This window comes from Pteropus medius, unplaced genomic scaffold (assembly GCF_902729225.1).
Source record: "Pteropus medius unplaced genomic scaffold, Ma_sr-lr_union100, whole genome shotgun sequence".
Taxonomy (NCBI): Eukaryota; Metazoa; Chordata; class Mammalia; order Chiroptera; family Pteropodidae; genus Pteropus; species Pteropus medius.
The window spans coordinates 21,024,814-21,049,114 of NW_024349803.1; the positions used below are offsets into that span (position 1 = coordinate 21,024,814).

Genomic DNA, 24,301 nt, shown 5'->3' on the forward strand with positions numbered 1-24,301 from the left:
CCACCTATTGTCATGTTTTTAATTATCAAAGAGTTTGCAGTGTCAGTCACTTAATGTCCTTGATGTAGGTTAAACCATAGTTAGAACAGGTTTAAAGATGTTTCCAAGAAAAAGATTTTTTTTTAGTATATTTAAAGCTTCTGGTTTGAAATCTGACATATACTCATTTTTGAAAGATTTCTTATCTAGAAGAGAGTAGTATAGGTGTGGTTTTCCATAACTGGTATCAGTATCTTCCTCTGCCTTGTCATGGTCTATTTTTCAATCCGCATATGTAACCTGAAAACTCAGTTCCATTAAAAATATATTTATCTATAATGCCAGGGGGCAAGTTATGGTAACTGGATGCATAGGACTACCACCATCTCACTCGCCAGAGTCCGAAACATCTTTGAATCGCCCAAGGATTCCTGCTTTCTGCCACAAATGTTACACTTTTAGGTTTAGTATTGGATTAATTTGTTCATTCAACAAATATTTACTGAGTGCATATGATATGCCTGGGACCAGTGGAGGCACTGGGAATATAGTAGTGAACTAAACAAAAGTTTCTGACCTGGAGTTTACATTCTAGTGGTTAAGGGTGTGGGCTCTGAAATCAACTTACTAGTTCATATTCCTAGTTCCACCATTAGTTCTGTGTGACCTATTGTCTCTGTAAAACAAGGACAGTGATGGTTGCTTTTACTAGATGGACAGCAGTTGCAGTTAGAAGTGGTCAGATCCTAGAACTATTTTGAAGGTAGAATCAAAAGGATTTGCTGATGGATTGAGTGCGGGGGGAAAAAGTCATAGGTTTGTCCTAAGTAACAAAGCGGGGAGTTGCTATTTATGAGCTGGGGAAGGCTGTGAAGGAGATGAGGTTGGGTTTTGGCTGTGTTAACTTTGAGATGCTACTAGAGTTTTCAAGTAATAACTGTTAAATTACCCCTGAAAAATGACTTTCCTGAGCCCTTGCCTTAAACTAGAGACTATCAATGGAATGATATTCTGAAGACCTGCCTTCAAGAATTCTCTTAATTTCCGTAAACCTCCATTTCCTCACCTGCAAAATAGGTTATGAAAATGAAAATGGATATTTGTAAAGTAGCCTAATAATCTAATCTGGCGGCCAATAATGCAATATGCGATCAGCTAACGTCCATTCTCTTAAAGCCGGATTAAACGTGATGTTTCATATCTTGTCACTGAGAGCAAACTGTAGTCTCTAAGGCACTTGTAGCAAAGGCAAAGAAAGACTGTGTCTAATAAAGGTGAAAGCTCTAACCCAGGCCTGCAAAGGCAGTTTGGCAACTCCGCCGCGGTTTAGAAGAAAGCGAAATACGCAAGAAATTAACACAGGGCGTAGTGACAGGCGCCCTAGCTACCACATTTCCCAGCAGCCCTCGCGCAGCCGGGTCTTCGCGGATTGGACGCCTCCTCAGGAGGCGGGTGTTGGGGGGGAGGGGATGGGCGCGAAGCACTGTGGGTAGGAGACGGCTGTCGACGGAGGCGCCATTTTGTGAAGCGGCGGTACCCTGTTAGAGATTCTGGGGCACAAAACCGCTACTTCTGCTACTTCAGTCCCTTTTGAGGGTAAGTGTGGCGGCCGGCCGTAACGACCGGCAGCTCTTGCTGTTGTGGCAAGCCCTGTGGAGCCTTCCTGTCAGCCGCGGGCGGCGGCCGATCAGCCCCAGCCGGATCTCTCGGGGGGCTAACCTACCCCGGGCATTGGAGGGCCGCGCCCCTCTTCGCCGCCAGCGCTGTCATCTTTCAGAGGGCATCCTCCCGCCCAGCCTCCAGCCTGCTGCCTTTGGGCTCTGTGCTCCTGCTGGGATGTGTTTCCGACTTCCCAGCCCAACTGAGCTTGGAGCCATCTCCTCCTGTCCCTCGGGTACTTCTCAGAGGCGCCCGGGCAGTCTCTAGCCACGATCGCCCCGCAGCTGCACCTAATCCGCCCTCTCCGGAAGGCTGTTGAAGGCTGATCTGCGGGCTCAGAACCTCTCGGGGGGTGGGAGAGGCGTGTGCAGGAAAGAAGGGAAAGTCGGTCGCGCAGGCCGTGGCGCCGCCATCTCGGTCGCGACACCCCGCGGAGGTAGGTCCGGGCACTGCCCAGGAGACACGAGGTGGTATCAGCAATTCTGCCCATGGCTTCGTTTCTCCCAGATGGTTCTCTTGCATTTACTAATTGAGCAAATGTTTGTTGGGTGCAGGAGCCAGGGATGTCCGTAACTAGTTTCTCGGACCTCGCAAGCATCGAACGCATTCTAGCTGTGTGTGTGATGTTTTAGCAGTGCTTGGTCGCTGCGGGGCCAGGCTGTCCGCCTAAAGAGCCCGTGGTGGTCAGGACTGGCTCAAGATGTGGTTATTGTTACCGAAGAATTAAGTCGTGTCGAGGTTTGCCCTTGTCTGATTAGAGTAACTTTGGATCAGCCGTTGCGTTGTAAATGGTGTTGATTTAAATCAGTTCAGCCATCTCGGCTTCTAAAAGGTTTTAAATTTTTCATCAGAAATTTTTTTATTTTGCTCCTTGTATTAATAAATACGCTTTGATTAATGTTTTAACGATCATCTACCCCTTTGGAGTTTTTTTGATGCAGAACACGGAGCTGATTGCAGCTCTGTCCTTTTTGCTTTGTAATCCTAAAGTAGGTGCAGGGACGGAATCTTCTGCTTGCATCCTTTTGTGGGTTTGTTATTTACTATAGAATCTAATATTTTAAAGTATGCTATCATCTTCCTACTTTGCTCATTGTTAACAAAATGTTAGGATGATTTTAATGTTGACAGTTGGTCCCCACCTTCTTCCCTCCTTAGATACTACTATAGCTTTAGTGAAATTCCATTCTCAGTATGTCTCAGCTTATAGAATGATTGACTTAAATGATCTCTCAGATTCGTAGCAACCAGTCTCTCTTGTCTTCTAGAAAAACAAAAACAAAATTTGAACCTTTTGGAGCAGTGTGCTAGATCTTCAGTAAGACAATGGGTTCAGACAAACGGTAAGTTACTACTTTACATGCCTTTGATATCAACATTTCAGTGGGAACTGAAGATTTTTTCTTTAATTGTTTATCAAATATTTGAGTGTTTCTGTCAGGCATTTCTGTGAGCGTCTACATGATCCTTGCTCTCACAAGCATGCAGTTTAGTGAGAATTAAAGTACCATGGGAACCATGCCATGAGAAAGGAAGTTGAGGGTGCTGTTAGAACACATAGGAAGTGTGTGTATTTCTGGAAATGGCCAGGAAAGCTCCCTGGAGAAAGTATTCTTTAATATGAAGCCTAAAGTGTAAGTAAGAATTAGGCAAAGAAAGGCAGGGTGGAATGGGTCACTGAGGGCTCCCAGTGTGGATAACAGCTTGTGCAGAAGCCAGGAAGTCATACATTCTGGCACTTTGCACAGTACCTGGCTGTAGTAGTGAGCAGTCAGTGAGTGCCAGTTCTTGTTATCGTTCCCTGCATAGCAAGATGGTCCAGATTTATAGAGCTGAAAAGTTTTGGACCATAGATTACATATAGAAAACTGCTAAAGAATTAGTGGAGAATTAAGATGAGAACATTTGCCTGTTCTGTTATCTGTGAATTCTCCCACTCAAACCATTTGATTTAAACACACGACCTTTACTTACTCAGCCATCTGCCTCCTTAGTATTGAGTCCAGTCCCAGGACTGGATCAAATTGATGGCCCAGAGGGACTCAGGAAACGTTCATTCCCATGATGTCAGTATTTTAATTCTGTATCAGTATTTTAATTCTGTATCAGCAGTCTGTGGTTCCAGATAACTTATTAAATTAACATTTACCCTTTTAGGGTGTCTCATCCCCATACTTTACATCATTAAATTGTCCTAGACTACTTGTTTTCATTGGTTTCTTTTATTAAATTTGTATACTCTAAATGAGGTCCTTATAAACCTTTCCTTTGTCTTATCCTTACACAGTAGTTTTATGAATCATAAACAATTTATGAAAGAGCTATGTATATTAGCTATGTATATTTGTGGTCAAATGGGTGTAAGCCTCTTGTTTTTAGATTTTCCTGTGAAGCCCAGCGCTGCCCAGTAACCAAAAGTAAACCTGATGTTATAGGAAATAATGTTCTCTGATGGTGCTAGTTATGTCTAAGAAATAAACTACTTATTAACTGCCTGATGGAAAAAAGACTTATTTAACTTACCCAAGCTGTTGGTCCATTTTCCAATAGTGTGACACCCTTGAGAATGGATGCGTCAAGATGCTCTCTCCTTTGAAACTGGGTGAAATGCTAATAATTGCTTTCTTCCCACCTTTGATCTCTAAGCTCTAGATCAGGGATGGATGCGGTGATACATAAAGCACAGGCTTGGGAAAACACAGGATAACTTGGACAACCTGACCCTTTCTCAGAAACATTAAACTCAAACATTTGTTATCTGTATTTTCAGATTTAGCATGAATTCCTAAAAATTACCTTTGCATTTAGGGGTGTAGATGTTTTCCCAGTGGTTGACTTATGAACTGGAATTTGGCAATTATAAAGGATACATTAAACTATTTGGCTATCTTATAAACTGAGCTATGGGGTATGTGTTTTCAACCATGTTTTTTTAAAGGTACAAAATGTGATTTGCTTTAAGTAAATGAAAATTCTTTTCCCCGGCAGAGTGAGTAGAACAGAGCGTAGTGGAAGGTACGGTTCCATCATAGACAGGGATGACCGCGATGAGCGTGAGTCCAGAAGCAGGCGGAGGGACTCAGATTACAAAAGATCCAGTGACGACCGGAGGGGCGATAGATATGACGACTACCGAGACTATGACAGTCCAGAGGTGAGTGACCAGCAGCTGTTCATGGAGTAGTTAGAATTATGAATTATATTCATAAAACCACTAGCATTCTTGAAATAAGTATACTGAGTATGGAAATTCTCTCCTCTCGAGTATTATATTCCAGTGCTCTATAATTCTGAAATCTATTGAGTTAACTATAACCCTCAAAGACAAACTTAGCCTTCTAGTAATAGACACATTGGCCGGGGTTTACATAGGGCTCGCCATGCACCGGGCACTCTTTCAAGCACTTCACTTACATGAACTCATTTAGGTCTCACTACAACGCTTCAGGTAGGTGTTATTCCTGTTTTAAAGATGAAGCAGTTGGGTGTAATAATATACCTGCCCTATGCCTCAACTGGTGTTTCTAAAACTTACAGTTTCAGTCAGCATAGCTTTTTCCATATTCCTTTCCACACGCATACATAGATTTGTTAAGAAGTAATTGTGCTGCCCATATAATTTCGCACTGTTTTTCCACTTTTTCCATGCACATAATCTTTGTAACAGGTCATGGTATTTCATTGCATGTTGGTATACTGTACAGTGAATTATTAAACCGTTCTTCCCAAACTAAATGATGATAGGTTCAGGGGGGTGGTTTTGTGTTGTTTGTTAGGTTGTTTTGTTGTTGTTTGGTTTTTGATTTTTTTTTTTCCTGCAGTTTTAAAAAACATTCCAGTTAGCATCATGGAGATCTTGAATCATATTTGTTCTCCTTTGGGAACAACAAATTATTAGGAGTGGTTGTTCTGGATCAAAGGGTATAAGTGCAGTGTGATTTTAATTGTAATTTTGTTTATTGTCAATCAGAGAGAACGTGAAAGAAGGAACAGCGATAGATCTGAAGATGGCTACCATTCAGATGGTGACTATGGCGAGCATGACTATAGGCATGACATCAGTGATGAACGAGAGAGCAAGACCATCATGCTGCGCGGCCTTCCCATCACCATCACGGAGAGCGATGTAAGGGGAAACAGCAGTTCTAATGAGCAGCCTAGGAGGCTCAATGAACTTTGAGCTTCTTCCATTATTTTTTCATGTTACTGTTTTATCTCAAGCTAATGTCTCAGCTAGTGAAATACGTTTCTGTGTTTGGGGTAGAGTTCTCAACTTGGTTCAGAGGTAAATTACCATTTATATTTAGGCTTTACAGCTCAATGTAGCATTTTCAGAAGTTCCTTAACTACAAGGAGCCAATTTTGTGTCTTCAGTTTTCCTTAGAAAGTAGTCAATACATTTATATTGAAAATTGGTTACTTATTTGGTGAGCATGTATGAGCAAAAACACTTTCTTCCTGATTTGACTACCCTTTGATTTGATGAAAATTATATTATCCATTTGAAACATCCGAGAAGCCTATTAAAAAAGAAAGCCAATCCCTGACTCCCCACTCAGACTGGCCAGCCGGAGCCTTGGTGGACTGGGCACTGCCTGATTTCCAGTGGTATCTGTGGCCCTCACCCATTCCTTCCAGGCGCATCCACCACCCACTTCCCCTGAAAGCCACTACTAATATGTCTATTTCTGCTTGAAGGCTACTTTCTGTGAAGCCTTTCCTGATCTGCCAGGCAGGATTTCTTCTTTCTTACTCTCTTCTCAAAGCATTGTATTCGTGACAGTCATGTAGCACTTAACACTGTGGCTGTCAACGTGCACATCTCATTTCCCCTATAAGAATATAGCTCTCTGAAAATAGGCTTTCGTGTGAATTGGTTATCTCTATGTCCCCAACCCTTGAATGCAGAAAACTGCTCAGCCAATGTTGTTGGCGAAATGAATGTGAAATTTTGAAATATGTTTTAAAAAGCTGTGAATGCACAAAGTGCACAGCATTATCCCAGTATCTTATTGTGTTGGAGTATTCAAAGTAATATTCTAACTAATGTTCAATGAATTTTAGACAAAGCTGAAGATATGTATTGGGTTCACACAGCTTTAGTCTTCTAAACACTAGAAGTGACAAATGTGGGATGGGATGTTAGAGTTGATGGTGGATAATTACAATTCACCGCAGACCTGCTATGCCCCCTCCTATGTTAGATGCTATAGTGATGCAGGGCCGTGGATCCTGCCTCAGAAAAGCTTATGGATGAATAGCTAAGGTCAGCAGATGAAGAGGACACTGCAGAGTAGAAAGGGATTGGTGTCAGAAGAGGTGTTGTTGAAAGAGTCCTGCACAATGGCTCTGAAGGCTTCGAGGGAGGTTGTTTCTAGTGGAGGGTGAGGAAGCACTCCCAGGAGGTATTAGTTTATTTGATTCTTAAAGGATAGAAATATTTTGGTCTAGGGGGGAAGGTGTGATGGACAGACCCTCCAGGCAGAGGATCGTATGAGTAGACCTGGGAATAGAAAGATACTGAATCTAGATAAGGTCTTGCAACCAGCTTGATTTGACTGAAGTCAAATGTTGTTGGTAGAAGAGAGATGGATGGTAAGGTGCTATTGGGGCCAGGTGCTGGAGTCTTTGAAAGCCCAGCTAAGTGTAAAAGAAAGTTCTTGAGGTTTTTGCCTGGTAGCAAAAGCTGTGCAGGTTAGACTGGTGGAAGGACAGAGTGGTGGTGGGTGGATAGTGAAGGCAGAGCTGAGCTCTGGTGGTTCCAGCAGTGACCATGTGGAATAGGGGATGCAAGAAATGCTGCAGGAGCCAACTCTGGAAAGGTCGCTTGTTGATCACCTTGTCCCCTTGAGGACCTTGTTAGGCCTGTTTCCCTGGGAGCCAGAGGAAGTGGGTGGCATAGGGAGAGCTGTGCCCTAGCTGACACTTTAGGGCCTGTCTGCTGGTAATGAAACAAGATTATGATGCTTGTGTGTTTAGGCTTCCGGGAAATAGAAGTCCCTACCATAGATGGCTGGTTTTCAAAGTAGAGTTTCTGAGGTTCCTAAATATTGGACAGTATTTGTAGAAAATTTGATTATTGGCAATTTTAAAACATTTTAAAATTGTAGCATTTAATCTCCTGAACTTCATTTTATCACCTTCATTATCATTTGCCTTTTTAGTTTGTCCCCCAACTGACATGTGAATTCTTAGAGTAACTGTCTTTAGTAACTGTGTTGCTATATATGTTACTGTATCACTACTGTTATAGTAACTGTCTTTAGTTACTCTGGTGGCTAACTTTTTAGTTACTATGTTGCTAAGCATGAACCTGAGTCAGGTGATTGTGTCTGGCTCAATGTAGCACTTCTCATACTCTGAAAAATAGTCCGTTTTCCTTTTTTTGTGGTAGTTAATGTCTATAAAGTCACTGAATACTGAACTGTTGCTCCTGGGGAAAATACAAAGGTTCCTGTGAGTCTCTGGTCACAGTATTTTCATTAACAGGTCAATATATAACCCCGTTTTATGTGTATTTCTGTTTAGAGATGCTGCCTTATTTAATATAGTTGATTTATCAGCATTGAACTCAGTGGCCAGCAGCACTATAACTCATGCCTGAATGAAGCTTATCTAATATATTTATTTTTTTCTCTGTAAGGGACATCATGGCCTTCTTGCACTTAGGAACACTAGGTAGCACTTAGCACTGCAGTTGGAGGGTCACTTAAACAGTGAAATCACCAACAAAAAGTACAAAAATCTGAAAAACTTGGCACTAAATAGACTGTGAAAAGGGTACTTGTTGACAATATGAAAGCTGACCCAAGGCAAGGCATCATTGCCTTAGTCAGGAACGTGTGCGTCAGGTGACACAGATCCTTCACTGCTCTGCAGATGTCTGTACATGCACATGACAGCACCACAAGTATTAACTTGGAGTTACAAATTTAGTGAGTAGGCAAGTTCGCAGATTCGGAATCCGTAAGTAACAAAGATCGACTATATAATCTTGCAGCCTATGCACATAATTGCGGAAAATTGGGGCCACTAAGAATCTCTGTTTCACAAAGTAAGCCCTGTTTATTTTCCTGGGAGTTTCGCTTGCCGGTATGATAGATAAGAGAGATTAATTTTTTTCATTACTTTTTGCAGTAAGGGTTTGGTCTACCAGAATTGTTCCTTGTGAGCCCAGTTAATGTTTATTTTGACTTAGGAGCCTAGCAATGTCCGAACTTTGTTCATTTTCACTACTAAACTAAATGGAAGAAAATCATTTTTTTCTTAAGATGGTGTACAGAATACGTTTACTTTATGGGGAGTTCCTTGTTTTTTGGCTATTGATTTTTAATCATTAGAAGACAATGATACATCCTCCGCCTCTTTTAAATATCATTTTCCCTCTGAGGGACAGCTTACCATGAGCAAGACTTGTATTATAACAAATGTGCCTGAGGGAAATTCCCAGGCAGCATATAAAGAATGTCTCCAAGGCTGTGAAAATACATTAATTTCTATGATAAGTGTTCCTTTTATTCTATTTTTAGAATAATTGCATTTGGGTGATAGAAATTAAAAATTGGCTAATTAAACAGTTGATATAATCCCCAGCCTTTGACCTTCCTTGGATGTGGAATAGTTTGTGGCTGAAGCTTTAACTCTATGTGTAAAATCCTGTGCAGATTCGAGAAATGATGGAATCCTTTGAAGGCCCTCAGCCTGCGGACGTGAGGCTGATGAAGAGGAAAACAGGTGAGAGCTCGCTCAGTTCCTGCTGTTCTGGTTCTCTTCCCCATGACCACCTCAGTCCCCAAAGACCATCCTGATACCCCCAGTCTTCAAGCACATGAATTCAGAATGAAAGGTTTGCCATGGCTAAGGAATGTGACTCTTTGAAAACGATGTTAGAGAGCATCTGAGGACCTTATAAAAACTTTGTTTTTAGGGACTTTTTTTCCCTTCGGTAAGTAGTGATTTATAAACTCCTTGTTTGACTGTTCGTAGTCGGTTGCATGGTTACTTTTTAAGCGTGGAATCAAATCCAGTGGCATTTAGTTCAGGCGGCTTGGTTCCTTGCCATGGCAAAGTATCAAGAAGATCCCCAAGTCAAGTCACATTTGTAAAGCTGCTTCCCAATTGGCTTTGTCACGCAGTGTTGAAGCAGTGGGAGAGAGATTCACCTGTTATAAAGGAACTGACTAACACGAGTATCCCGTCTATATCTGAATGCTGTCTCTAGGTGTAAGCCGTGGTTTCGCCTTCGTGGAGTTTTATCACTTGCAAGATGCTACCAGCTGGATGGAAGCCAATCAGGTTGCTTCACTCACCAAGTCTAGATATTCATGAAAATGGAACAAGTCTGTACAATTTAAAAAAAAAAGGTTGAAGGAGTGGTTTGTTCCAAAGGAGTGACTTTAAAAAAAGAAAAGCTTTGTATATATTAAAATTGATATACTAGACTGATAGTACCAAGGACTGCATTGCAGAATTCACTCTGACTGTAGACATGGCTGCCTGGCAGGGCGTCGTTAACCACCGAATACCTGTCTGGTAATTACCAAAACATCTCGATGTTCCCGTTTTCCCAACCTGATTATGTTCATTGAGAGTAATCTTAGAATATCCAACTCTCAATTTCAACAGTGAAGAGAACATAATAGAAGTCTGCCGCAGGCATTTTATAAATAATCTCTTATTTCTGCCTGGAGACCACAAGCTTCCTGGAGGCATTACTGCTCGTATGGGTCTTCAAGGACTATTTAAGGACCTAGTAGAATTTATGAACAATGTCTGATGAGATTAGCGTGGGCGCTGGTGTCCTGCTGCTGTCTAATCTAGTTAGAGTGGCATTAACATTCTAATCTCCCTGAGAATGCCTGTTACAGTCTGTTCAAAGCGAATTATTGATGGTTCTTTGATGTAGCATTAACTGAAGTGTCAGGATAATGTTCAGTGCTTGGCACTTAAATAACGTTTCTGCCAAACTCCAAAGCACAGTATTAAATACCTTAACCAAGTGCATTCTGGGAAGTTTGCTTAACTCACGTTGCTTTTGTGCAGCAGTTTATGATTTGTCACCCATAAATGGGAGTTATAGTCTTTGATTGTTAATATATCGTCATTTATAACAAGACTCACTAATGAGGGTATCATTTTGACTGATTCGTTAGATTTTTAAGCCTCTCATTCTCTTAACCCAGAGGTGACAACCTGTTCTCGTTAAAGTTCAGCTTCATTCATTTCATACCATGGACACCATCCTAGTAAATTCAGAACATACGTAAGCTTCACGTGAGTCTGTTTTCTTGACGTGACAACATCCTTTGATGCAGTAGATGTATCAGAATGACTTCCCTGGGAGTTTAAAACTCTTGAGAAATTAAAACCTATACGACATTTAAAAATCTCCACAATTTTAATGTATACAAAGCTATGCTGATGTGTAATACTTCATTACAGTTCAAATTCACTCCAGAAATAAAAGACCAGTAGGATTAGGGACTCAGTGGTAGTTTGGAGTCTCCCCCAGGACACATCTGTTGACATATCTCCCAGCTTCTTTATTTTTGCTTCTGTATAACACAAGGACCGGATGGCCCTTTAGCACTTTCCCTCTTGGCCAGACATGCAGTCTTGCCTTTAGATGTTGCGGAGACAACATTCACAGCATGTCTTAACTCTTCCAGGATTTGCAAGAACCAAATTGCTCAACAGTATGTATGTTTAGAGGGGTTAGAGTCCTTTTAAAAATCTGGATATCTAACCTACTGAAATCTGTTCTGATAGTGTCAGAACACCCCACTTCCTTCCCCTCCTCCCCCCAAGAAAGAAGAAAGGTGCTCCTGTTAAATGAAGGCTCTTTGGGGGCAAGTGCTGGGTTTACTTTTGGTTAGACTGACTCAGCTTGGAGTTTGGACCTTTTCAAATTAAGTCCCTTTTAGTCACATGGTTGACTGAAAGGATGAGGTGGTGTACAAGCATTTACCAACTTTTCCTACCCCCTGAAGAAACTTCATTGGCCTCCTGGTTACTCATTTTGAAGAGAGTACCATCTATTTCAATGAAAAACACATCTGTCACCTAGGACATTACATGGTTGCAGTTGGCAGGAAGAAATCTCATTTAGCTGTTTTAGAGTCGATGGCATTCAGAATAGTCCCTCTTGAGAAAGAGTTGTAACCAGATTCCCTTTAAAAATGAGTTTACCTCCCTTTGTCCCCCAAAGGACACATCCTGAAGCAGGAGTCTGGGGGAAGGGGAAATATGAAGCCTTTTACTTTGCATAGGATGGGGGACTGGGGGCAAACCGAAGCGAAGCCCAGGACACCATGCTAAGGGCTTAAGTAGGAGACAACTCAGAATTGGGAGAGTTGTGTTTTCTGCTTTTTGAAATAGACTGTCACTCTCAGGCAGCCTGTCAATGCTGAATGTTAGGACTCCTGTCTCTGCTGGAGACAACGGCCTGGTGCATGTCAGCGTTTAGTGTTTGGCAGCTTTCTCAGCACTCCCTGACTCCGTTTACCTTTACTCCGCATCCCATTCTCTTACTGCCTATCTGAAGGATTGGATGGGCAGAGTATAGGTGGCGGTGGTTGGTCCTCCCCGTATGTTGTCCATTTAATTCCAGAGCACTGATTTTTCCGAAGTGTGCTCTGCCCTGGGAAAATGGACACATGTTCCCCACAATGGGAATAACTAATTCCTTTTTTTTTTTTACAGAAAAAATTGGTGATTCAAGGAAAGCACATTGCAATGCATTATAGTAATCCCAGACCTAAATTTGAAGATTGGCTTTGTAACAAGGTAAGCCTGTGTTCTCCCCAAATAGAATTCTTTTGGGTTTTCGTATGTGTTTGTCCAAACAAGGAAATGGAAGTACACAGTCACCAGCTTTTATCATAGGTTGGTATTTGGGTCGTCCTGTGTACACATTAGAGGATAGAATCTCTAGAACACTGGAGATTTTGTTTATTAAGATCCAGGTTCTAAGCCCAGTGTTTTAATTAAGATTTTAGATTTGTTTCACTTTACCGTTTTTTTGTTTTGTTTTTTGTTTTGTTTTGTTTAATTGTAGAGCTCTCAACTTTTGGCAGTCTCTTAATTACATTAACAAAAATCCTTATGAACCCTGCTTAAGTTATGTAAGTTTTATGATGGTCCTATCACCAATGTACCATTTTGAACTCGGATGTTCCCGCTGACATTATGAAAGTGCTCAGACTCTTTGTTCTGCATGCCTCCCATGTCCAGTAGGAGGCTAGACAGTATTCCGTTTACATTGTGTTTGTGTACACAGAACGGTCCATATACTGCTCTTCTGATACAAGGAAGAACTTTGCCAGTGGCTTGCTGCAGGGTTTTGGGGTGAGATGAAACTTTTCCCCAACTTGATAAAAATGAAATTATTCTTCATAATACTCCAAGATTTGGTTTTCTTGGAAGAATTCACATAACGAAGCATTCTAATTTTTAGGTTAATGTCCCTTTGTCTGGATACATGGTAGCACTTTTCTGCTTTTTATGTTGCTCACTGGGACTTGCCCACGGCCCTGCCGCTCTAACCCACATTGTCACTAGTCAGCCTGGTCTACTATGAGAAATAATTACAGGTAAAACTTTTTTTTTCCAGTGCTGCCTTAACAATTTCAGGAAAAGACTAAAATGCTTCCGATGTGGAGCGGACAAGTTTGGTAAGCCCAGATTCAGCTGTTTGGAATATGCATTAAAACTTGACTGGTTGGGTTTTCTGTGAACCAGAGGAAAAGTATAGATTATAGGGCGTTTAATCAAGTAACTTGTGTATTTTCCTTAAACCTTCTTACCTTAGGTTCGGGAGATGCTGCTGCTGGTTATGAGAGCGCAGAGTGTTCTTTTATTTTTCAAAATTAAGTCTGCTTGCCTGGTTTGCAGTCTGCATCTGCTTTTCTTTAGTACAGAGGTCATGTCAATCCCCCCACGGGCCCAGTTTTTGCATCCACGTTTATCATGTCGAAATTAATGAGATTTTACTATAGCCACAAATACTTGAAAAAGAAATCACTTCATTTACTTAAAATTAAGACTTTATTGTTTGAATATATTTCTTTATTAAAAAGACATTGCTTTATTGTTTGCCTTCAATTACGGAGTCTCCCCCTCTCCTTCCCTTCTTGTAGACTCTGAACAGGAAGTGCCCCCTGGAACCACAGAATCGGTTCAGTCTGTGGATTACTACTGTGATAGTAAGTTCAAGTATAATCTTTTGGCCCCTTTATGTTAGAAGTTGACCTTAGTTGGAAGGTTTTGTTCTCTTACCCTGTTTTAATGAGCAGCAGCAGCTTCACGTTGTCCTGTAAAATACTGGTTTTTAGAATCTTCTCCATGTCAGAGTGAAAGATATACTAAGAATCTCCCCAAATGGATCTGTTTGTTTGTTTGTCTGTTTGTACTTAAACGTGCCTTGAAAAGCACTGGTGGCAGAAATGCATATATATGTCATTTGTCTCATTCACCCCCAGCAATCATACTTCGAAACATAGCTCCACACACTGTGGTGGATTCCATCATGACGGCGCTGTCTCCCTACGCATCCTTAGCTGTCAATAACATTCGCCTCATAAAAGACAGGCAGACCCAGCAGAACAGAGGCTTCGCATTTGTACAGCTGTCTTCTGCAATGGTGAGGTGCTCGCTGAATCTTTCCCTCTATAAGAAACTGAGTTTTAAGAGGCACTTGTGGTTCATCCAGTTGTGATACTGTCTGTAAGGCCCCTGGGGCCCAGAGTTCAAGACTACGTAGTGACAGTTATTGCAGTGAGAAATTACAGGCTAATTACTTTGATAAGTGGTAAAAGTAATGCAGGTACTTGTGGATAACTGGCAGAACTGAAGTTTGAGCCACAGTTTAGTTCTTCGTACTTTGTTTTAGAGTGAGTTAACACTTATTCCTTTAATAATACTAGATACCTTTATGTCCTGGTGGAAGGAGGAATATTTTATTTCTCGGTTTCTTATCTGTAGACAGTAATGAATGGCTATTCCTTTTTAAGAGAAAGCTCTGTTTCTTCGAATAGGGTAGGTAGTAAGGAGAGATTTTTAATTACATGATAAAATTATTCTTCACATTCTCCTTCAGGATGCTTCTCAGCTGCTTCAGATATTACAGAGTCTACATCCTCCTTTGAAAATCGATGGCAAAACTATTGGGGTCGATTTTGCAAAAAGTGCCAGAAAGTGAGTGGCTAAATTTATTATCCTTATTGCAAGCTGCCGCATAGGTACACACATCCAGAGATGCTTTACTGACTGGACCTTAAGTCCTTGTTCTCTACACTAAGACACTGTCCTCCCTGGTTGCCATTTGTCTCCTCTTGGAGCTTATTCCCACCTGCCCTCGATAACCAGTTGCCAGAAAACTTCGGAGCAGGAGAAAAGCAGACATGGCAGATGGATATAGAATATGTGCTCTGCAGACTGCTTTAAGATAGTGCAAACCCACCTGGAAATAATCCTTCCAGAACAGCATGCTCATAGCTTCGTGTATTTAGAACTTCAGTCTAGCAATGTAAATTTCCCATTTATAGTATCATTGCTCATCCAACAGACACCTCATTAGGTGGCAGGGTACAAAGTAGTAGAACAGTGATTCTGCAGGGACACTCACACTGAAGACTTTGCCCGTGGTAACCCATCCCCGCTCCAAAAGGTGGCCTTGCAGGCATTCGAGACCTCCCAACAAAGGCTGGAGTGCATTGCTGGTCTCTCGGCCATGTGGGGTTGCTGGTTGGGAGCATACTAAGGTGGAATCACATGATTGGATCTTTATGGTTTCAGAGACCTGGTCCTCCCAGATGGTAACCGGGTCAGCGCCTTCTCTGTGGCTAGTACAGCCATTGCTGCTGCTCAGTGGTCATCTACCCAGGTGAGACGGAAGATCTTTTTGCTCAAAGTAGTGTGGCGGTATTGCTCACATCACAGAAGTGAGCTGTGATGCTTGCCTTGGTAGCTCTCCGAGGACATTTTTAGGGGGCACTTCCTAGTTTCTTTCCTCGGTGTCCACTGAGTTTATCTGTTTCCTCTTTTTTTTGACATTTTGTAGTCTCAAAGCGGTGAAGGAGGCAGTGTCGACTACAGTTATCTACAGCCAGGCCAAGACGGCTATGCCCAGTATGCTCAGGTAGGTCAGTTGTCGACCAGCATCCAACTTGTGGCCTCCAGAGTGTGTCTGAGACAGCAGCTTTAACGGCGGACTTTTCTTCAGTACTCACAGGATTACCAACAGTTTTATCAGCAGCAGGCTGGAGGATTGGAACCCGATACGTCATCTGCATCAGGTAGCAAACTTCATCTCCCTTTTCTTTTTTGTTTAAACACCTCCAGTTGAGGAGCTACACTTAGATATTCCAGCTAGACCCAAAGCTCTGAGTCCTCTTCTCTGTAAGACTTGGGGTTGGTGGAGAGAGGGGGGACAGGGACATTCAAAGGCCCACGTGGGTTCAGGTGAGCAGAGAGAGTGTGCCCTGGAGTCTGGTGCCTAGACATCAGTCAGAAGATCCACTATAAGAAGCCCAGAATTATGAAAGACTTATAGTTAAATCTTTTCTTAACCCTCGTGTAGATAGGGATTCTTTCATCCCTTCCTTCTTAGCTGTTGATACAGAATGCTTAACTTTGTGTGTCACATTCTAGTGGATTATAAAAATGAAAATGTCATAAGTCTGGGGTATTCAGTGTCAGCTTATTGAGGATTGACATATACAAAGACAGAAGGCTAGACTGGGCATTACAGATGAAGATATTTGGCCTAGAGTTCAGTGCCTTGGCTCTTGCTAACCCCTGTGTTTATATCATCAGGCACAGCAGCGACCACTACCTCATCGGCTGTAGTGTCCCAGAGTCCCCAGCTGTATAATCAAACCTCCAATCCACCCGGCTCTCCGGTAATCCTGTTGTCCTAAATATAGAACCTGGTGACTGCTGGGAGAACTTTGTTTTGCTGTACAAGTATTATCCTTCCTGCTGTATGAGCCAGGATTGAATAATACACATTCCAACCTTAACTTGTCTCTGTCTGACAGTATTAGGTGATAATTTTGTGTATGTATTGAAATGTAAGATTCCAAACAGGATATGTTTATACTTCCTGCATGCTTTAACTTGACTTCAGGAGGAAAGTTGTCAGCATGTGTCAGGCTCAAGGATTGCCTTAGATCGTTGCTACAGCGTGTGTGTCAGGGGAGCCCTTCCTCCGGGATGATTGTAGTGGTTTAGTTATCTTAAGAGGCTGTACAGTTGAAATTATATTGAAGCTGCTGTTCTTTCCAGACTGAGGAAGCACAGCCTAGCACTAGCACAAGTACACAGGCCCCTGCCGCTTCCCCTACTGGTGTAGTTCCTGGTACCAAATATGGTAAGCCAACCTCATGGGGCTCTTGACAGTCGGAAGGTCCTAGTTGTTGCCTTTGTTTAATAAGAGTTCCTCCACCTTCATGGGTATCAGAGGGACACTTGGGGATGTGAGAAAAGGAGACCATTAAGACCCGCTGCATCTCGGCCACTTAGAATTTGAATATAGCCAATTGCCTGCCTGGGATGACCGCTGGGTTTTGTTTTTGCAGCAGTGCCTGACACGTCCACTTACCAGTATGACGAGTCTTCGGGATATTACTATGACCCAACAACAGGGCTGTACTATGACCCCAACTCACAGGTAACTGCACTGTTTTCCTCCTCGGTTGCACTAGAAATGTCTTAGTTTCACTTAGTCCATTCGTGAGGCATGAAACGACATATCCTCTGCAAAGGTGCAAGTGGCCCAGGTTGTTTTGACTTTTTTCAGAATCATCAAGATGTAATTTTTATTTGAGGGTGTATTTTTTATTTATTTATTTGTTTTTTTAATTTACGGGTTAGAAAAACTTCTGAGGTATAGCGTACATGCAGAAAATTGAAGTGTGCAGTTCTTTGAATGTCGACGTGTGTACACACATTCCTGGTGCTCTGCAAGTCCCCTCGTGGCCCTCGCTGGCCAGTACTCTCCCGCTTCTGTACCTACGGTTCTGACTTTTGCCGTCCATGATTTTGTCAAGTTAAAGATGACAGGTGGCTGTTAACCTTTCCGTGAAGACCTAGATAGTTTTCGATTGTGATTCTTCTATACATTCTTTTTTTTTTTAATTGAGATAATATTCACATAACATAAAATTCACCATTTTAACCATTTAGAGTGTACAATTCAGTGGTTTTTAATGTATTCACAGTGTTGTGCGACCATCGCTACTATCTAATTTCAGAACATTTTATCGCCCCAAAAGAGGCCCTGTGCCCATTAGTCCCCCCTAGTCCCTCCTCACTCCAGCAGCCACGGTCTGCTTTCTGTCCCTATGGGTTTGCCTATTCTGGACATTTCAGATAAATACAGTCAGGTAATGTGTGACCTTTTGTGTCCAGTTCCTTTTATTAGTATCCCTGTGTATTCTTGAAGGTAGAAATTAGCAGATATGTGGAGTGATATTTTATTTTTGGTGGTGTATGTAAATTTTAAAGAGGAAAAGCGACTTTACCACTCTATAAATAAACAGCTATTTATGACCAGAAGCTGTATAAATAGAATAATAAAATAAGTGCTTTTAACAGGAACTAGGCTTTGAGAGCTTGTGGTTTCTGAGAGGTGTGAAGCTACATGGGACCTGAGCAGGCCGAGCGTCTGCGTGGTGCTTCCGCTTCTCTCCTTTGTGAAATCTGATCGTTTCCCAGGCAGTTCTCCTTGGTGGCCATAGAAGTTGTAACTTCTGTGTCTGTGACGCACACCACCTTCCCCGGAAGGAATGTAACAGTCTCTCCTGGGTCCTTGTTGGGCAGGTAGAATGAGTGACTGGGAAATACAGGACACAGGTGCTACTTATCTGCTGTGACAGCTCTTCCCACAGACTGTAGATAAGTTCCCTTCACCTGTCACCTCTTTCCAGGCTCTTGAGCTAGTTGTGTTTACAGCACCATGTTCGGTCGCCTCAGCATCCCAAGGGTTCTGTATGGTTAAAGCTGAGGATGGGCTGTTAACTGGTTGTCATGAAGGATGTGTGAATGAGACCTCCTCCTGAACTACCTGTTCTGGCCATCTGGTTGGTATGAATGGTCAGTGTGAGGACAGGCGTCAGACTCATTGCTCTTTGAGTGCCTTCAGGGCCCAGGGATTAAGCTAACGCGAACTAGACTGTCAAGAAGAAACCATTCACTACTTTTGCCCAAGAAGTTCCCCACGTTGGCTGGCAGTCGTCATCCTCACCTACCCCAGGTGTACAGCAGCTCCTTTGAGCAGGAAGTGTTACTGGTCCACAACGTATTTTATATGTGTATGTTTAGGATTTTTTGACAAAACAACGTTAATGTGCCTTTTTGACAAAATAATCCTTTAAGTTAATGGTTCAACATAGCAAAAAGTCCGCATTGTTTTTTTTCCTAGTACTACTACAACTCCTTAACTCAGCAGTACCTTTACTGGGATGGCGAGAAGGAGACCTACGTGCCGGCTGCAGAGGCTAGCTCCCACCAGCAGGCGGGCCTACCTCCTGCAAAAGAAGGGAAGGAAAAGAAGGAGAAACCCAAGAGCAAAACAGCCCAGCAGGTGAGGATATGACCCAGCCAGGGGACCCACCGTTCTCTCTGGGGTATTGGGCTTAATTTTTTGTTTTGTTTTTTGGTTGTAGAATTTATGTCAGCTTTATTTGGGTTCTTAAAAACTGGGCCACACATCTTATTTACACTAAGTTCGCAGAAGATTTCGCAATTTTTTAGTGTTACCATACATTGTCTGTTGGTTTGTATATGTACTTAGGGGGAAAATCCCGAAAGACTCATGCTTTCGAGCAGTATTCATTAATGACTCCGGTTGTATGCAGTAGCATCTCATGGAGACATTTCAAAGAAATAAGGGCAAAGGCGGTTTTGTTACAGAGCATATGGTTGAGATAAGACCCTTAATGGCTCGGTACAGTGGCACAGGAGATTAAGTGTTTTCTAAGTCCGTACCTCAATGTTTTTCCTCGCCGTTGTTTTGACATTAGATCGCCAAAGACATGGAACGCTGGGCTAAGAGTTTAAACAAGCAGAAAGAAAATTTTAAAAACAGCTTTCAACCTGTCAATTCCTTGAGAGAAGAAGAGAGAAGAGAATCTGCTGCAGCAGATGCTGGCTTTGCTCTCTTTGAGAAGAAGGTGACAGCAGCAGGAGTGGCCAGACTTCATAATGGGGACTTAAGTAAAACGTGAGGCTTAAGACTTATTCTGTTTCCCAGGGAGCTTTAGCTGAAAGGCAGCAGCTCATCCCTGAATTGGTGCGAAACGGAGACGAGGAGAATCCCCTCAAAGTAAGGAAGCACCACCCATGTTTCAAAGACTTATCTGTGGTTTGTTTCTCAGTCTGAATCTCAGCTGCATCTTGGCTCATTGATTTCTACTTAAAACCGGAAGTAGTCGCTGTCGGTGGGTATTTGGAGTAGAATCCCCGTTCCGGGCTTTGTTTTCCCTGTGTGAGAGCAGGTGAGAGGGAGAAGCGAATGATGCCTGACTTCCTAAGCTCAGTTGAGTTTTATTGGTCTGGAAAGAGAAACTTAACACAAGAAAGAATGTATTTTACTTGATAGGTGGTGGTCTGTTTGGGCTGTTGCTCTGATCGATCTTATTTTGGGTTTTCCTGTACTGTCAGTGGTTTGAAAACAACCATCCAGGAACTCTTCATGGGCCCCCAGAGGGTTGGTACCAGGGAGGCTGTCAGGCTCAGCCCGCGAGGACCTGACTGTTCCATACAGTTGGGTGGAGCGCGACTCCCTTCCGCAGTGTGACAGCAGTGGGAGTTCTCTCGTGTGTTGGATTATGCGTTACTTTGTCCAGCTACGTAGTGTCACTATCTTCCTGTTGTACATTTCCAATGATCCACCTTCCTTTTCTCCCCAGAGGGGTCTGGTTGCTGCTTACAGTGGTGACAGTGACAATGAAGAGGAGCTGGTGGAAAGACTTGAGAGTGAGGAAGAGAAGCTGGCCGACTGGAAGAAGATGGCCTGCCTGCTCTGCCGGCGCCAGTTCCCGAACAGAGACGCCCTGGTCAGACACCAGCAGCTCTCGGACCTGCACAAGGTGGCTGTGCTTCTCCAGGCCAGTCTGCAGCAGGGAGGGCAGGCAGTGAGATGATCAGAGCCCCGACAGTAGTGAAAGTTCAGTAAATGCCTGTGCCGAGTGCCTTCTAGAAGGCTGTTCCCGATTACACAGGCAAACCTCAGGTGTCACAGGGTCTGGTCCAGACCACTGCAGTAAAGTGAGTTGTGATCTTTTTGCCGGCAGAGGGTCTCGCCTTCAATCCATGAAAAACACAGTATCCGTGAAGCGCAGTAGAGCGAGGTGTGCCTGTGTCTGTTCCAGAGTGTAGGGTGGGAAGGAGCGTGGCAGCTCCATACACAGCAGGCCCTGGCTTTCCTGCTGCAATGTACTGAACTGGGCTTTGACGTGTAGAGTATGGTAGGTATTGATAATGTTATGTTTCTAATTAGGGTGATCTGAATTCTTACTGTCTGAAATTTCTCATACAGCAAAATATGGACATCTACCGACGATCCAGGCTGAGCGAGCAGGAGCTGGAAGCGTTGGAGCTGCGGGAGAGAGAGGTGAATGAGGGGTGACATGCCACTAGAAGGAGTATCTTTGGGTCTCTGCCTTCAGCTTTTATTTGTAGCACTTGATTCTATGTCCCAGGGGCAGGGTAGGATTTGTCCCATACTCACCTGGCCACTGTGGTCTCTGTAGACTGGACTCAGACTGTGCTTTGTGAGCCCTGCACCGTCCCTGTATGGGAAAGCACAGAAGACACCCTGAAGACTGCTTACAAGTCTTGAATGCCAAATAGTCGCTGGTGAAAGACACTGAATTTGTGGAAGGAGAGGGACGCCTTCGTGGGCAATGAAGGAGGCTTCAAATTAGGCCCAGGGGACAACAGGGCATAAGATGATTGCAGGCGATGTAGAAGGAAGCAGTGGATAGGGCAGGGCAGAGCTAGGGTGAGGGCAGGCGAAGGCTGTGAGGCCAGTAACAGGCAGGATTTGGTGGTTAATGAGGCACATTGAGGGCCAGCCAGGCAGGGTCGTAAATACAAATAGAAGCTAGTGGGCAAGTTACTTGTAATTTCCTATCCCAGGTAATTCTGAGATGTCTGTGGTTAGGGCCATTGCTTTCCTGTTCTTTCCCGTTCTTGATGGTGCCAGCTCCCGAAGGACTGACTGCTCAACAGGTCTGCGTGAGCCTCCTTGGCAGTGTCTGTCCCTGGAGGTGGGCCTGTCCAGATGCGGAGGGGAAGTGGCAGCTTTGCCCTCCTCTTCCTCTAGGACCTTGACAGGCTGTTTGAGGAGTGTGACGAGTGGTGGCTGGCTAAATGAAACAAACTGCTTGTCGGAGACATCATTCTTCCCCAGGCTCCACACACAGTTCATCTCTCTCAGCTTGCCGTCTTAAATATAACCAAGTGCAGTGAGGGAAGCCAGGGCAGGGGTCCCCAACCCCCGGGCCGCGGACCAGTAGCAGTCTATGCCTGTTAGGAGCCGGGCCGCGCAGCAGGAGGTGAGCGGCGGGCCAGCGTGCGAAGCTCCACCTGTATCTGCGGCCGCTCCCCAGCGCCGGCAGCTCCGCCTCAGCTCCGCCTCAGATCCTCAGGCATTAGATTCTCATACGAGCACTGGTCCCTGGTGCCACAAAGTTTAGGGACCTTAGAGCCAGAATATTTGGTATATCAGAGGTCGAACTCCACATTAAGAAAATCCTTGAGGTCCTGGAGTGTAGATGCATTAGGCGCTTACAGAGTGAAGTCTGAATATCTCTAGCAGTGTTTGTTCTGCCGCGTAGATGAAATACCGAGATCGAGCCGCAGAGAGACGGGAGAAGTACGGCATTCCAGAACCTCCAGAGCCCAAGCGCAAGAAGCAGTTTGATGCTGGCACTGTGTACGTGTGATGCACGTTTTCCACTTCCTTCGCTGGGGCGCTGGCTGTTGTAAGTAACTCTCTGTTTGCCACCGGCAGGAATTACGAGCAGCCCACCAAGGATGGCATCGACCACAGTAACATTGGCAACAAGATGCTGCAAGCCATGGGTTGGCGGGAAGGCTCGGGTTTGGGAAGGAAGTGTCAAGGCATCACGGCCCCCATCGAGGTAAGAAGAAGGATCGGGCTTCGGTGGCGAGGTGAGCTCAATGTGCCCACCTGGGACCCAGGCACAGCCTGTCATTACCACTGAAGTGGGAGCGCTGGTCCCTGAGCTTTCCCTTCATCCTCCTTTTAAGATGCCAGTTGGGAGGGGTGGTACAAGCACCCTTGCTTGATTTTTCCGGTCTTTTGGTATCTTTTGATAAAACCTGTTGTCGCCTAAGGACTGTGTAATTCTACGTCCTTTGTTGTAAACCCTTACCTAACACCAACTCAGATCCGTGCTTTGGATTTTTAAAAGATAAACATGCTTTAATTTCTTTATAAGCAGTTTTGGTTACGTATGAAACAAATTATAATTTAGTAGGATTTTCATTCATGATGAGAAATCCCTTAGTAGCCCAGAACCCTGACTGAGATAGAGTCCCGGGGCCAGAGCCCCACTCACTGGCCTTGTAGACAAGAGCCGGTGCCAGTCATTGCGTCCCCTCGGACTTGGCGACACTGCATAGGTCAGACTCTACAGACCTTCTTAATCCTGTGCACATGAGTTATGCTGACACCTGGCTGTCCTGCTGTGATCTGTGCCCGTAATTACCAGGCCTTCCCCGGGCTTCAGGGAAGCGCTTGAGGCAGCTTCTAGGCACAGATGCTCAGCAGGCACTGGGTGGTGGCGGCCGGGGGCTATGGCTCCACCTCCCTGTCTTCCTTGGCCCATTTTCTTCCTTTAGTCTGCAAACCTGCCCTGGGTCTCCAGTGCAGGAGTCCCTGTCTTTATAGAAAACCTCCTCTCTCCTAATGGGTGGTCCTGTTCGGTAGGGACCGGGCACGCTGAGAGGGAGTGGGAGCAGTTCATAGCCTACCTGCCAGCTGCTGACAGCGGTTTTGTTCCCCCAGGCTCAAGTCCGGCTAAAAGGAGCTGGCCTAGGAGCCAAAGGCAGTGCCTATGGACTCTCAGGTGCAGATTCCTACAAAGATGCTGTCAGGAAGGCCATGTTCGCCCGGTTCACTGAGATGGAGTGAGGAGGAGGAGGAGGTGCTCCGGGAGCACAAGGAGCGGTCCATCTTTTCAGTTCACTCTCGCCACCCGTCTCTTAAAGGGGATGCCTTGTGTTAATGGTTTTTAGGGCGAACCACTGCATTTGGCAAGGTTCTTCCACTTAAAGGAACTCCCCTCGTGTGGGTTATCAGGTGAATGGCCTTCCTTCCTGCCAGAGGGCTTGTGAGCCGGCCAAGGGGACAGTGGGTCTTTTATACTTCAGTGTACATATGTAATGTAATGTGTTTTACATGTGTAGCCTACATTGTGGCCCATCCGCCCCTCACATTCCTAGGGAGTGTTGCGATGCCCTAGGTGGTATGTGACACCAAAGCCGCCTCTGTCATTCGTCGTCGTGCTGTCTTTTCTTGGCAAAAGCCTTGTGTATATTTGTATATTACACATTTGTACAGAATTTTGGAAGATTTTCAGCCTAGTTGCCAAATCTGGCTCCTTTACAAAAGAAATACCTTGAAAAATGA

At 44.0% G+C, this 24,301-nt stretch overlaps 1 protein-coding gene across 2 annotated transcripts; it reads left to right on the top strand.

Annotated features, from left to right (window-relative positions):
* The first annotated feature begins 1,456 nt into the window (after nucleotides 1–1,456).
* Nucleotides 1,457–24,301, top strand: RBM5 (RNA binding motif protein 5). Of its 2 annotated transcripts, none has more exons than XM_039837815.1 (25): nucleotides 1,457–1,575; nucleotides 2,907–2,981; nucleotides 4,627–4,792; nucleotides 5,609–5,764; nucleotides 9,303–9,372; nucleotides 9,860–9,933; nucleotides 12,340–12,423; nucleotides 13,250–13,310; nucleotides 13,776–13,841; nucleotides 14,118–14,278; nucleotides 14,735–14,832; nucleotides 15,433–15,520; nucleotides 15,698–15,775; nucleotides 15,860–15,932; nucleotides 16,453–16,538; nucleotides 16,924–17,008; nucleotides 17,217–17,308; nucleotides 19,061–19,222; nucleotides 19,662–19,811; nucleotides 19,892–19,963; nucleotides 20,550–20,729; nucleotides 21,179–21,253; nucleotides 22,482–22,579; nucleotides 22,658–22,787; nucleotides 23,678–24,301. In XM_039837815.1, the coding sequence occupies exons 2-25, from the start codon at nucleotides 2,965–2,967 to the stop codon at nucleotides 23,801–23,803; spliced, it is 2,448 nt and encodes an 815-aa protein (XP_039693749.1). In that variant the 5' UTR covers nucleotides 1,457–1,575; nucleotides 2,907–2,964; the 3' UTR covers nucleotides 23,804–24,301. The 2 variants fall into 2 exon arrangements, with proteins under 2 accessions (XP_039693749.1, XP_039693750.1); XM_039837816.1 differs by lacking the exon at nucleotides 1,457–1,575 and adding an exon at nucleotides 2,660–2,669.

Bases quoted from the DNA above. Each gene is read 5' to 3' on its own strand.
- RBM5 (XM_039837815.1), top strand. The intron at 12,424-13,249 runs GTAAGCCTGTGT...TTTTTTTTCCAG, and splicing joins AAGATTGGCTTTGTAACAAG to TGCTGCCTTAACAATTTCAG. The intron at 13,842-14,117 runs GTAAGTTCAAGT...ATTCACCCCCAG, and splicing joins TGTGGATTACTACTGTGATA to CAATCATACTTCGAAACATA.